Source organism: Phodopus roborovskii, unplaced genomic scaffold (genome assembly GCF_943737965.1).
Source record: "Phodopus roborovskii unplaced genomic scaffold, PHOROB, whole genome shotgun sequence".
NCBI classification, from domain to species: Eukaryota; Metazoa; Chordata; class Mammalia; order Rodentia; family Cricetidae; genus Phodopus; species Phodopus roborovskii.
In genome coordinates this window covers 3035512-3050376 of record NW_026126691.1, presented here as the reverse complement: position 1 = coordinate 3050376, position 14865 = coordinate 3035512, and the positions used below count along the sequence as shown (strand labels likewise).

The 14865-nt window shown below is 46.8% G+C and overlaps 1 protein-coding gene across 1 annotated transcript in view; it reads right to left on the bottom strand.

Moving 5' to 3' along the window:
- Nucleotides 1-1322: 1322 nt before the first annotated feature.
- Dusp29 (dual specificity phosphatase 29) overlaps nt 1323-14865 on the bottom strand; it is a 36160-nt gene continuing 22617 nt past the window's right edge. The window contains exons 3-4 of the mRNA XM_051174771.1: nt 11423-11643; nt 1323-1552 (exon numbers count right to left, since the gene is read on the bottom strand). Of these exons, the coding sequence (XP_051030728.1) occupies nt 1323-1552; nt 11423-11643 (451 nt within the window). The remainder of the gene's footprint in view (nt 1553-11422; nt 11644-14865) is intronic.

The window sequence follows — 14865 nt, the reverse complement described above, 5'->3', positions numbered from 1 at the left end:
TGACAAGACTGGGTGACTATAAGTGTGTGTTTGGCTTCAACTTTTCAGCAGTGTTTTGTTTGTTTGTTTGTTCATTTATTATGACACCAATATTATAAGTGTTTGATTTCAACTTTTCAGCAGTGTTTTGTTTGTTTGTTTTTTCATTTATTATGAGACCAATGTTGTAACAGTAAAGGAGTCTCTAGGTAATCTGCTCCCATGCATACATTAAGTGAGGACCCAGCCTCCTCCTGGACAAAGGTGACACCCAACACATCCTCAGGAGAGTCCCAGGACACCAGCTTAAGCACAAGATCCCAAACTACAAGTGTCATGAAAGTAAAGCAGTTCCCCAAGATGTCACAGTGACTTGGCGTTACCCATCTGTCTTGGACTCCAGCACTCCTCCTGCAAGAACATCTTCCTGGAGTTTCTAGTTCACACTGGAAACATGGGCCCCTTCCTTTTTGCGGGGCTCCTGGTTCTGGAAGCCACCACTCTGTGTTGCGCTGCTGCTACTTTCTTGAGTGAAGAATGACCATCTTGGTGATAACTTAAGAGAGGCCAGCTCACACCTGAGCTCACCTGGTGCCCTGTCCTCCAGTCCTGTGCCAGCCACACATTTGCAAATTCTTCAGGGTGTGAGGAAGAAACAAGCCACCAGTTTGCCTTTACTACAGCTAAAAGGAAAAGGCATTCTGATCCCCTAAAATTGTCTCCTGCCCTTCTTTTTCTCCCATATTGTGAAGTTACATTCTTCCTTGTCCAAATTAACCACCACTCATTTGGGTGGTGATAGCTCTGGCTGTGATGTAAGGGAAGGGACTCCATACCATCCCTTACACACACACACACACACACACATACACACACACACAGAGAGAGAGAGAGAGAGAGAAAGAGAGAGAGAGATAAACATGGTTGCTCTGAGGATTCCTCTAAAGTCTGCCTTGTAACACAGCTTGCCAGGCAATTATTTATTTATATATATATATATATATATATATATATATATATATATATATATGTAATTTTTTTCTTTCAGAGTCAAACATCACAACACAGTGCCCACACATTACAAAAAAAAAAAAAAAAACCTCTCTATTTCTAGCTTAAAAGACAGGAGAGATCACAGAGTGATCCTCATCTGAGCCCAGTTCTCCCTGCAGCTTACCTGGCCCAGGTTAGTGGAGAACTAACTAGACTTGGAGGAGACAACTGGGTATCATCCCTGTCTGTGCCCAGCCTTTAGTTTTTCCATGACCAACAAAGCCTCCGTGCAAACAGCATCAGCCTTCTGCTCTATGTGCCAGCATCTCTCATGCTACCTGGGAGGTCCCTTACTGCCCCAGCTTACTGTCCCCTGGCCCAGACTGACGCCGTTGCTTCGCCAGACTCTTGTCCAGTTCCCGGAGCTGCTTCAGGAAGCCCCGGTTGGGCAGGACACAACGGTTCTTAGCTACTTGTTGAATGGCGTCCACCAAGGTCATGTTCTTGTGAATCATCAGGTAAGCCAGGACCAGGGTTGCTGACCGGCTTCGGCCCATGGCACAGTGAACCAGGATCTTATCTGCAGGTGAAGGGGGAAAGCCAACGCTAAACGGGCTGAAGTCCCTTAACCCACATTCATTCTCCCTGTTGCCTACAGTTTAGGTTGGGCCACAGCTCCCCATCTGCAAAAAGGGGACTGAGTCGCTCAGTTTCTTGCTTAGGGTTGTTGGGAAAACAGTTTGTGTACAACAGACCTGTTCACTGACTGGCTTGTGATAGGATTGGTGAATGTTACAACCATTGCTCGGGAAGAGGAGAGGGCACTAAGCCTCCTGGAAGCTTTTGCCTGTATCAATGTTTATTCAGTCATATTTAGCAGGGTTCAAATGTCAAAGCATTCCCCAGGAGACTGACTGAGAAACCCCTGCCCACAAGGCTCCTTGTCTCTCCAGAGCAACAGGTGCCCCCGTGGCTTGTATGTGCTTCCAGAGAAGAATCTGCCCTGCAGAGTTGATCCCCTCCCCATCCCCAAATCTTGATTCTTAGCTCCCAAACCCACAAGCTTTAGATTCTCCTCCGTCTCAACCTTCCCTCCCTCCCTCCACTCTCCCTCCCTTCTCTTCTTCTGTGGATGCCTCCCAGACTTTCAAAGACCTTTCTCTGTCTTGCTTATTTTGTTTAACAGTTTACATCGGAGATTTCTATATATCAGTATATGAACAGTTCTCCTTTTTTCCTAATCCCATCCCTACCTGAGTCACCATGCTGGGAATAAAAACAAAGGACCTTACATGTGCTACATGAGCAGGTCCTCAAGCTACATCCCCAGAAAGAATCTTCAAAGCATATGCCTTCTTTCTTTTTTGATATTAGGGATCAAATACAGGGCCTTGTATGTGCCCAGCACCCACTATTCCACTGAGCTGGACCCTTGGCCCTTTTTTTTTTTTTTTTTTTTTTTTTTTTTTTGGACAGGGTTTCCCTGTGTAACCCAGGATGGTTTCAAACTCAACATCCTCCTGTCTCAGTCCCTCAAGAGCCAGGGTTAAGCAATTTAAATAGAATGCATTCCACAGGAGACCCTGGGATGACCCTGGAATGACCATCCTGTCTCTGGAATGGCAGTGCTGGGCAAAGATGTGCATGTCATTTATATGACACTGCTGCCTTTGACTTTGAATATGCTAGAGCTCCACAGCCCCCAAGGGCCTTTGTGAGGTCTGGACTCAGGACACATGGGAGCCTGCTGGCTTGCAGATATGAGACCCAGACTCCTTCTGCCAAGTGGGTGACAAATGACAGAGCCTCAAAAGCCTTAATTTCCTTAACTGTCAAGTGGAGGGGCAGAATCAGTTCAGACATGAATAAAATCCTTTCAGGAAAAATTCACATGGCCAAGCAAGCTTTTAAATAGTGAAAGCAGTTTTGTCTTTTGTTTGGTTGGTTTTGATATTTTGCTTTTTTTCCCAATTTTGCAAGACAGGGTTTCTCTGTGTAGCTCTGTAGACCAGGCTGGCCTCAAACTCATAGAGATTTGCTTGCCTCTGCCTCTTGAGTGCTGGAATTGAAAGTTCACACCACCACCACCCATCTGGTTTTGATTTTTTGAGACAGGATTTGTCTGTGTAGTCCTGACTGTCCTGGAATTGGATCATAGACCAGGCTGGTCTTAAACTCACATAGATCAGCCTGCCCTCTGTCCCCAGTGCTGGGATTAAAGATGTGTGCCACCACCACCACCCAGCTGAACAGTGAAAGTAGCTTTCCCATGTCCTGTGCCAGTGGCACAGGACAAACATCCCAACAACTAGAAATAACTAAAACCCATCTCCACACTAGTTCCAGAGGGTTTTTTGTCATGTGGTTTGCTTTTGTTTTAGGTGGGTCTTATGTATCCCAGGCTGGCCTTGAGTCCACCATGTACCTCAGGATATTTTCAACCTTCTGGTCCTCCTGCCCCCACCCCACCCCCAGGGCTCTGAGATTACAGGCATGCACCATCATCCTGCTAATAGTACCTGTATACAATTGACTCTTTCAACTGTGTTAACATCATCTTTGTGATATTCACAAAGGCAATGGAGCCTTAGCATGACGGATGTCACAGGCAATAGCTATGCCAATAGTTGCTGCTGTGTCTACCACTGCACACTGGGGAGGGGATAGGAATTTCCTCTAGAATATCCTTAATGCAAAGAGTAAAAATGAAGTTTTATCAAATTTCAGGCCTGGGGTACACCTCTTGATGTTCTGTGAGACAAGACATATACACAAAGCATGCTGAATGCATACAACAAGCATTGGCTTGCTCAAGGAAAAGCACATGAGGGATATGGAGGAGACAGGAGCTAGGTCTCCTGCAGCACATTTGTCTTTGAAGGAAAACCAGCACGCTCCAGTGGGCATTCAAACCTAAATGTTTGGTAGAACACTTCTTAGAAGTGAACGAGCAAGGCCCAGTCACGGTAGCACATGCTTGTGGTGGCCCAGCACTCAGAAGGCAGAAACAGGGGACTACTATGAATTTGAGGACAGCTTGATTATCCAGGCCACCTAGGGCTACCTATGTGGAAATTTTAAAAAAGTAAACAAAGGCAGTCTGTCATTTCAAAAAAAATGTGGTATATTTGTTGTCAGGGATAAAAACACAAGCACTGAGGCAGGAGCTAGAGTTCTAAACCTCTCTCTATACTGTGATGCTGAGTTTCCTAATACTTCAAGAGTCTCCCATTTGAGTGGGTGTTGTAGGGTGTGGCATACCTCTAATTTCAGCATGCAGGAGGCAGAGGGCAGAAGGATTATTGCAAGTTCAGGGCCAACCTGGGCTACATAGTGAGCTCCAGGTCAGCTAAACTACATAGTGGCCCTTTCTCAATAGCCATCCACACCAAGAACAATAAAAAACATGGGGCTGGGTGAGATGAGCAAACGTGGCTTTCAAAGATCGATAACATACAGCAGAAGGCCCATGTAATTTAATGAACCACGATTTTCAAATGCCAACTACAGTACTTGTGACCTGTAAAATTACAGAATTATGGCGAAGGAGTCATCAAAGTGCAAGGCTCACCAGTGGGTTTGATTCTGTTTCTAAGACAGGGTTTCATGTACCCAGGCTGGCCTTGTACTCCCTATATAGCTGAGAGTAGCCTTGAACTTCTGATCCTCTTGCTTCCTTCCACATTCAGTAGTGGGATTACAATTATGAGCTGTGATGCTCAAATTACAGGGTGCCAAAGATCCCCAATCCATACGGTTTATTATTTTTAATGAGTACTTGAAATTTTTCAGTTCTTATTTTCAATGGAGTAAGCTTTTATTATTGCCTATACACAAAAAATCTTTGAAGTCTTCACTAAATTTTTTGACTTCACTGATTTTTAAGAGTATAAAAATCTTCTGAAACCAAAAACTATGAGAACCAGTGGTCCTGATGCTGTTCAGGCCAATACCACCCACATCCACAGCTATGATGCACAAGTGGCCAAGACCTGCATGTCTCCACTTGGTGGCGCTCTAGAGCACACCCACTGACCAGGTCTCATTCCAGCTTTGACTTAATCCTTATTATCTTATCCTTGTCCCTGCTTTGCAGATGGAGAACAGGTTCAGAGAGTGAGATGTCTGGCCAGATGTCACCTACAAAGCTGATGCCACAAGCAGCAGCTTAATGCAAAGTGTGTTTGAGGCCCTCACTGTGCCACTGTGCTCTGAGGTGTGGCCTTCTGTTCTCCCTCAGTGGTGACTGTTTCCTATGGCTGTGGGATTCTTGACTGAGGTTCAACTGGTTGCAGCTGCATAAGCACAGTGCTGTCTGTCTTCCTGACCCTCACCCTGGAGAGATAAAACAGGAATTTGCCTGTGGACAGTTTTTCTGCATGGGCATAGCTCTCTGCCCTTTTTTTATCCCTCTCTTCCCCATGGAACTGGGCCCAGGACAACGACAAAGGCCGGAAGCCAAGACGACATAAGAAGTGCAAACACAGTAGACATCTCAATCCTCCTATTCTCACTCCACGTGGGGTGAGAAGACCTGGGCCCCATGACCAGTTGCAAGAACAACAAGGGTCCTGGCACAGGCACAGAAGTGTCATCCAGTTCATCGCCATTAGTGCCTTTCTCTGTCTGCTCAGTCAGCAAGGAGGGTGGGAAACAGCCCCCTTTGTTGCTGTGTTGTTTAGGGGGCACTGGTCCTCATTCTCTTCCAGCATGAACATCCAAGCCAATGAACATCTACCTCTGGCAGAGTGTTCCATCTACCCAATGGAGAGTTCCAGATAGAGGCTGCCTGGCTCCCAGCCAATTCTGCTGATAACTAATATGTTCCTTCCTCTCCTGTCATAACTAAATACATGCAACAGATGAAAGCTACAGCCCGTATGAGGAGCCTGAAGTCTGTAGAGAGAAGACAGAGAGGAAGAAGACAGGAGAGGAAGATGGAGAGGTGGGAGTGGGAAAAAATGAGGGAGGGGGTTGGGAAGGAATGAGATGCTCAGTTCTGACTGGAGCTCATGGAGCCAAACATGGTTCTCATTAATGCTGTCAGCCCAGAGAAAGAGACCAGCTTCCCCAGGGCAAGACCAGATTCTGTGGTAGTTTCAGGTGCCCCTGGGCCCCACCATTTTCCTGTCCCCAGAACCTCAGGGTCTTGTTCTCTCTTGGCTCTGGGGCTCTGCCAAGTACCACCGTTGAGGCCCACTGTTGGTGAATGAAAACTGGGGTAGCGGAGAGGCCTGTTCCCAGTCCTTGCCCGAACTTCAGGAAACCAGGAAGCCCCAGAAGGGTCCCAAGGTAGGGAGTGCTGTTGGTACTGATGTTTTCTGCTTCAATTTAAACCTTGCTTGCCCTGAGAATATTGGGCACTTAACAGGTTGTTTGTTCGTTTATGTGCTTTTGCACAGAGCCCTGCTACATCACTGAGGCCTGGCCTTAGACTTTCAATCTTCCTACCTCAGCCTCCTTGGAGTGCTAGAGCCACAGGTGTGTACCAATATGCCTAGTAGCCATGCACTTCACAGATTTCATTGTAGCCAGGTCTCACAACCACCCAGTGGCTTCAGCCACGTTATCATTACTGTTCTGCACATGAGGTCACTGAAGGGTGTGGTGATAGAGTGTTTATGATTTAATAAAGTCACTGAAGATCAGAAAGGCAAAGCAGCCAGCCACCAGCTCTTACCTTTACCTCAGACATAAATTGATGCTTCTAGAGTCTCCATGTCTCCACGAATCCTCAGAGTACAATGCCCTCCCTGTCTCAAAACTAAATCTCACATGAGACCCTTTGCTTTTTCCTTTTATACCTCCCTAGTGCTGGGATTAAAGGTGTGAGCTCTGTTACTCTTTTGTCGTTGTTTTGTTTTGCCTTTTGTTTTTTGAGACAAGGTTTCTCTGTAATTTTGGAGCCTGTCTTAGAACTCACTCTATAGACAAAGCTAGCCTTGAACTCACAGAGGCCAGCCTGTCCCTGCCTCCTGAGTGCTGGCATTAAAAGCATGTGCTACCACTGTCTGGCTCAGTTATTCTTTTAAACTGATTCACTCTTGTGTAGCCCAGGGTGGTCTTGAACTCAGAGAGATCCATGTGCCTCTGTCTCCAGAGTCCTGAAATTAAAGGTGTGTGCCACCACTGCTTGGCTCTAAGTGTCTGGCTTTTCATTCTCATCCCGAGGGGCTTTATTAAATCTTAAATGTACAGAGAAGTAGCTTGTCCCAGTCACAGTCAGTGAATGGCAGGCCATGCTCCAAGCCCGGGCAGTATGACACCAGATCTTGGGCTCTGCTCTGCACTGCTCCCAGTGTATGTGCACCAGAAAAAAGTTTTACAAATAATATGTACCTTATCTACATGCAATGTGTGCTATTATCTTCTACTTTTTCTCATATATTCAATTAAGAAGAAAAGAAACACAGGGCATATCCACCACACTGATTTTATGACACACTGATTAGGTTGCAATCTATGTCTGGAAATGCTGGCTTCAACAAAATATTTCCCAGAAGAGGAAATGCTATAATTATAAGGATGAACTGTAAATTCAGAATTTCTAATGTATCTAGCTGGGACTGCTAGCTCATACCTATAAGGCTGAGGCATCAAGATTATCATGAATTCGAGGTTTGAGGTCAGCTGGGTTTACAGAGTAAAACTTTATCTCAAGGAAAAAAAAAAAAAAAAAAAAAAACTCTGTCACATCCAATTGCTTGTTTTCAGTGGTGACCAAAAGGTGAGCTTCTGTCACTCAAACCAGGTATGTCAGGAGGCAATGCAGTGAGATGGCCCCCTGGGTAAACACTTCCAACTCACAGAGACCCACCTGCCTCTGCCTCCTGAGCGCTGAGATTTCCTACCCCCTCCCCACTCTGCCGAGAATGTTGGGGACCCACCCAAGTCTAAGTAACCGGTACACTACTGAAAAACATTTGCAGTCCCTGTAGTAGAATTTGTGACTGAGTATCTTGGAAGTGGAGGCAAGCCAGCTGGCTATTGGATTTGACACACACGGACTCATCCTTCTTCACTAAGAACTGACGAAGCCCTGCCACGGAGCCTAGCGTGGATGCTCATGGGGGACTGTGGAACAACTAGTGTAATGAAATCTAGGGACCACCAGATACCCCCTGCTCCTAAGATCAGGGGTCACTATCACAGCTTGCCTGTCACTCACAGGCTCCAGGTCTACTTTTGAAGCCATCACAAATTCACATTATGGACTAAAACAGTCTGCTGTGAGGCTGGGTGAGGGAAGGGCTCTTCCCCTGCTAAGTGGGAGCTGCCTCTGATTAATTCTGTGACCCTGGGCACACCACCTGGCTCCTCAGGGTCTGTTTTCTCAGCTCTCATCTATCCACCATGGTGGAAGTTTCCTAGTTTTTGTTTTTGTTTTTGGAAGGTAGGAGTGGACCCCAGAGGCTGGGGACAGGCTGTGAATATAACTCCCCATCACTGCAGAAGGTGATGTTCAAAGAGAAACTGGGTACCATGATATAAGCCTGTTATCCCAGACCCAGGCTGAGGCAGGAGGATCCTGAATTTGAGGATACCATGGGCACTGGGCTATGTAACAAGGCTCTGTATTGAACAAACAAAATAACACATGAAAAAGAAAAAAGGAAAACCACACAGCAGATGAAGGGCCTTGTGTTCAATCCCCAGCATTTAAAAAACAAAACAAAACCAAAAAGACAAACAAGCCAGGCGTTGGTGGCACACGCCTTTAATCTCAGCACTTGGGAGGCAGAAGCAGGCAGAGCTCTATGAGCTGGAGTCCAGCCTGGTCTACAGAGTGAGTTCCAGCACAGGTTCCAAAGCTACACAGAAAAACCCTGTCTCAAAAAACAAAGCAAAGCAAAGCAAAACAAACAAACAAAACCAGGATCAAAATAAGAAAATAACAAGAAGTATGAACATAACTGCCAGTCAGGAGTATAATAGGAAACATGCAAGCAGGTCTGGACACTGTCAGGCCACCCCCTGCATGTGGCAGGAAGGCCGAACACCTGTCATCCACTTCTCCTAAAGTCTGTGGCAATGCTGGGGCTGAGCTAACAGCCATTCTCTTTGTTACTTGGACACTCAGGACACAGACGACAAACAGATGATCCAGACACCTTTGTTTGCCCTCTGCAGGCACTTGAAATATGAGCATCGCCACAGTAAAATCCACACTGGAGGCTTTCCCTGAAAACACTGGCATTGATTGTCACAAGAAACAGGTTGGGGAGTGAACAGCTGCTACGCCCTTCAAAGAGACACACGTCTGTCTTCACCCCATACCTCCATCCCACTGCCTCACTGATAGCCTTTGACATTTCAGGCCCCAGCTGAAATACAAAATTCAAAGGTCACTAAGAATGAAGCTCACCCTCCACCCACCAGTGAGGTCATCTGCTCTCTAACCCCAGCCAGCTTGTTTATGGCCACCACCCATCCATTGTTTCCTGTGCACTCTCTGACTTCTGGATAGCCTCTTCTCTTGACCTGCCCTTTTACTGGGTGTTTTCATGTACCTGCCTGACAAGAGAGAAGCCTAATGCTTTCTTACTGATATTGTGGTCTGCCCAGCAGCCCTTGGACATCTCACTCCAGAGGCCAAATCTTTCCCCGGTTTGGCAGCAAGGGCAGCTTCCCAGTGTGTCGAGATCCTAAAACAAGCTTTCATGTCAGTATATCGTATAAATTCAAAGTCAGGATGTCTTTTTTTTTCTCTCTCCCTCTCTTTTCTTTTAGGATTGGAAACTTTACGATTATGAGGTGCACATGCTGGCATGGTTACATGCTTCGCGGTGCACAGCCTCTCTATATCAAGGGTATCCACGGGCCTCCTGCACTCCAGGTCCCACGCCAAGTGCTTTGTGTATTCTGCTGCTGCTTCCCATTAGGGCTGTTCAAGGTAAACATTTTCATCACTGGAGGAAACCACATCGTTTTTTGTGATGAGTTTTGTGATGAGAAGCTGAACCTGGCCTTGTCTTCTCCAAAGCCTGCTAGGCCCCTTCATTTAGAGGGAGTTCTAAGACAAAAAAAATGGCAACTGAGCACATGAAACAGATACTGAAGGACTGGATTGCTCTACAACGTCACCCCCCCACTCCACCCCCAACACACCACCACCAATATGTTTCCCAGTTAACTTCAAATACCATGAGGTGAATTTTACCTCACGTTGTCAAATCCGAGTTCCATTGCTTTTTTGATCCTGTGTGGAAACTCAGAATGTACAAAAGATATCCATAAATAGAATCACAAAAGGACAGGCCAGAAATGCTACATCCCTATAATTCAAGCACCTTGGCTCTTCGGGTGTGTTTCGTTGCATAATGTCTTCTGATCCAAAATGATGACAAAGTTTTATGGGTGGCCATGGCTGGCCCTGGATTCAGTGGTGCCCTCAAGGTCCACGGTCTGGCATACTTGGCCTAGGCCTAGCCTCAGGTTGCAAGTCCCTGAAGCAGGTCAGTCGGTCATCGAGCCTTGTAATCCCAACCTCTTGTGGCAAGAAAGGCTTCTTTTCAGTAACTAGACACCTGAGTTATGTGATGACTCACACAGTGGTGTGACACATGGGGCTGAAGTCAGAGCACCCACTAGGGAGGTGAAGTCCCTTTGGCCTCTGGGGAATGTGCTGAAGTGTACCCAACAGCAATAACTGCATATTGTCTTACTTAGGGGGCAAACCCAAACTGTGCCCTTCTCTCCAAAATAGCTTTGTAGCTTTCCTTGCATTAGAGCAGCCAAAACTGCATTTAAAGGGCAAGGAATAGTACTTTGACTTAAAGGGTGGATAAGTGACATTGGGAAACTGGGACACTGTTGGTGCGACTCCCAGGTCCCCTAGTAGCGGTTTATACAGGGCCTCAACTTTAGAAAGGTGGATGTCTTTAGGGGGCAGGCAGTCCGTGGGTTTGTGTGGTTAACAGAAGTATTTCAAGCCTGTTCATGGGTTCTCAAGCAAGCCAGCTCCTTAAACGTTTTCTGGCATTGAAACCTTTGGCTCTAGTCAAATTTGGGTCCTAGCGTGATTAGCAGTTTGGCTGCAATTCCAGCTTTGAGGACTCCTAGACCTTTTTAAAAGATGGCCGTTCCTTCGGAGACAAAGACTCAAACCAAAAGCCCGGGCGTGTAAACCTTCCCCTTTCCTTTCCCATTAGTGGCTATCAAGCCCAGGCAATTAGCTCAGCCAATCCCTGCCGGCAATCCCCAGCCCCAGGGCACCCACCAGGTTTGAAAATCACTTTGGCTTGTAGCCCCTGCTTCCTATGGTGTGGGCAGGAGTGAGACTTCTTCCTGGCCCAGGGCCTCTCCCAGGAGTGAGGGTTCGGGCAATCAGGGTTTCGGCTTGGGGGCGTGTCTGTGCCTGGAGGGGGTACCCTATTGGTGCGGTGGGACCTCAGCTTGGGAGTGGGGGGCCTAGGGCCTTGGCCGGACAGGGGAGCAGAGTGTTTCTTACTGTGGTCGTCTCGGAGCGCAGAGTCGATGAAGGAGGCAGCTGAGTGGAAGAAGATGCTGAGGTCGAAGGTGGGCACATCGTCAGCCTCGACGCCGTGGTAGTGGATGGCCATGTCGCGGTAGTAGTCCTGCCCGGTGTCCACATTCCAGCGGCCGTGTGCGGCATTCAGCACGTGCGTGAATCCCGCCTTCTGCAGCCCGTAGCGGTCCAGTGCTGTGGCCCTGAGGACAGGGAGAAGGGTTAGTCAATGCACACCATATGCTTCGGGTGGTGCTTTCTTCGAAGGACTCAGTGCAAAGCGATTGATTACAAGCAAGACCCAAGGCGTATTTCTTTCTGAGCCTCAGGCCAGGCTGCTGGGCACCTTTTGGTTTTTCACCTATGAGAAAGCAATTCCCAGGGAGCAGCACCGGCTAGGCATTTGCCCTATTGGTTTGTATCATTCACCTAATCCTGCAGGCCCTGCCAGTTCTCCCCAAAGGCAACTGAAATAATCTGTTCATTTGAGTCTGTTTCAGAGCCCCCTACCCCCCCATCCTTTAAAAGCGGCCTCTACTCCGAAGCCTTCAAACATTTATGGGTTTCGGGGGTCACAACTGGGAAAAAAAAAAAAAAAAAAAGAAACGGCTTCAAATCAGTGGTTCTGTGGGAGGATTTCGTTGGGATTGGATAAAATTCTTTAATTGATGCTGACAGGGTTGGAGGACACAACTTAGATGGGGACAGAATGCTTTGTTGAACCCTTTGCCTAGCTAGGCTTTCGATGTTTTGAAGACCTATTTCCTCCAGCTTCAGTCTTGATTATCAGCAGCAGAATTTCTAGGAACAAAAACAAGTCACTCTGAGGGAGTTAGCCTGTGAATAGATCTAGACAAAAAAAAAAAAAAAAAGAAAAAGAAAAAAGAAAAGAAAAAGCTAGAGTATTGGGGGGCTGGAGAGATGGCTCAGAGGTTAAGAGCACTGATCGCCCTTCCAGAGGTCCTGAGTTCAATCTTAGCAACATCTATAATGGAATCTGGTGCCCTCTTCTGGCCTCTGGCCAGCAGACACAGGCAGAACACTGTATATTATAAATAAATCTTAAAAAAAAAAAAAAAAGGCTAGAGTATCAGAGCAAACAATTATCCCTAGAGGAGTGTTGGGGGGGCATTTCAGGGGAGACTTTCTACAAGGGTAAACATTTGTTCCCTACAAGGGTCCTCAGTTAATGAGAAAGAGTAAAGTGAGGAAGGCCACATCAAGGAAATACCCCAAACTAAAGGATGGAGACTGAGGGTGATGGAGGAAACCTTCATGACTTCTGTATTCAATCACTTTATCCCCAAGTAATGACAGAGATTCTTTGGTGTTCTGGTGGTAAAGAAAAGAGCAGGCTGATCAAGCCAGGAAACTTCAATTTTAACAGGAAATAACAAATGAACAGCAGGAGCTGTGGAGACACTAAGGCCACAGGAGAGCATACAGCATGGTCATAGGACTACACTTGGAAGGGTACTTGGCCGAGACCTCTGTGAAGGAGGAGACAGACTGGAGCGAGTAAGAATAGAAAGGGATGAGTGGGCAGGGGGTGTCCTGAAGGACACAGAGAAAATGTGTTTGGATATTACTCTGGCCACAGATGGTTTAAGAAAGGGCATTGTTTAAAGGATCGGAATGGTTGCTATGTGGAGATGGATTGGAGAGAGATGAAAAGCAGTAGCAAGAAAGGCCTGCTGTTGTATAAGAGGAGGATACTTGCTATGCTGTGATGTCTCAGCAGACTGACTGGGAATGGGGAGAGAAGGAGGGGACCAGAGTATATGATGGAGGTAGAGGGAGAAGGAGAGGAAGATTTGGAGGGAATATAGGCTTTGGTCTTAGAAGTGTGTGGGTGTCAGGATCATATTGGGGATCAGAGAGAGCTTCAGCCAGTGTTTGAAGAGAGTGGTGGAGTTTGGCTTTAAGAAGACATGCCCTTCAATATCCCAGAGCCCAGCCTGCTGCTCAGAGAAGGGAGACAAGGCATCTGACATTAACACTACATATCCAAAGTGGCATTATGCTTCCTTGGAAGAAGATCCATGATGTTCTAAGTTGATCTGTTGCAGTAATAAATACCATTATCAAAAGCAACCTAGTGAGGAAAGGGTTAATTTGAGTTTACAGGTTACAACCCATCATCAAGGGAAGCCAGAGCTTAGACAGGAGTGTAAGGCAGGAGCTTAAGCAAAGACCATGGAGGAATCTCAGGCTCATCATCAGCTACCTTCCTTATATAGCCCATCTGCCTGGGGCTGGTTCCACCCACAGTGGGTTGTACCCCTCCCTGAATCAATTAACAATCAGGAAAATACCCCCACAGACATTACCACAGGCCAGGATAATGGAGGAAATGCCTCAATTGAGAGTCCTTCTTCCCAGATGTGTCAAGTTCACAGCCAAGATTAGCCATTATACATAGTAAGGCCACTGATAAAATGATGTGGACAGAAGTAAGGACCAACAGCCTAGGCCAGAAGGAGCCTCACATCAGAAATACATGCCAAGTCCTCTGCCAAGTGCCTCCACCCCTCCTTCGTGTCCTTGTTGTCAGGAGAGGGACAGTCAGTGTTTGGGGGAGATTTGTGCACAGCCCTTGGGCCTGTAGAGTGATTTTCCAAAGAGCCTATTAGAGCTCTGCTGTCTGTGGGTACATCTGGGTGTGATAGCTCATTTCTTTAACCCCAGCACTTGGGTGACTGAGATGGGGGGAGTGTTACAAGTTGCAGGCCAGCCTGGACAAGAGTGAGGCCCTGTCTGAAACAAAGAAAAGAATGGGGACTCGGTTTGGTGGCACATGCCTTGGATGCTAATTTGGGAGGAAGAAGCAGGTAAATCTTTGTGACTTTGAGGCCAGGCTGGTCTAAATAGTGAGTTTCAGATCAGCTAGGACTGCATAGTGAGGCCCTGTCTCAAAAATTGTGTGTGTGTGTGTGTGTTTTGGAGGGGGGGGATGCTTCGCTGACTGGCCCTTGGTGCTGGCATCCTGGACATAGAACAATTTCTGCTTTCATTGTTTTCCTTCTAAAGGCCTGTTTTTCATTTTCCTTCTTGTCCCAAAATATGTATACAACAAAGGTTACGCTTTTGGGACACAGATCTGCACTCAATTAAAGCCACTACTAACACAGGCTGGCTCACTGAGTAGCAATCAGCCTCACTTTGAGGTTGAGCTTGGCGGAAAAATTAAAATTAACTGTCCTTGACAGGAAGCTCTGGGCCCCCCAATCCCCTACCCCTCAGAAACACTGTTCGTTCTGGAATCAGCCACACAGACTCCACAGAATCCAATGGCAGTTTGAATAAATTGCCTTTTGTGCCTTGCTGCTTTGGGGGTCAAGGGTCAAGGGGAGGTGACACATAGAGTGATACCCACCTAGCTGACTTTGACTGTGCATGGGGAGAAAGGGTTCATGAGAACTTTA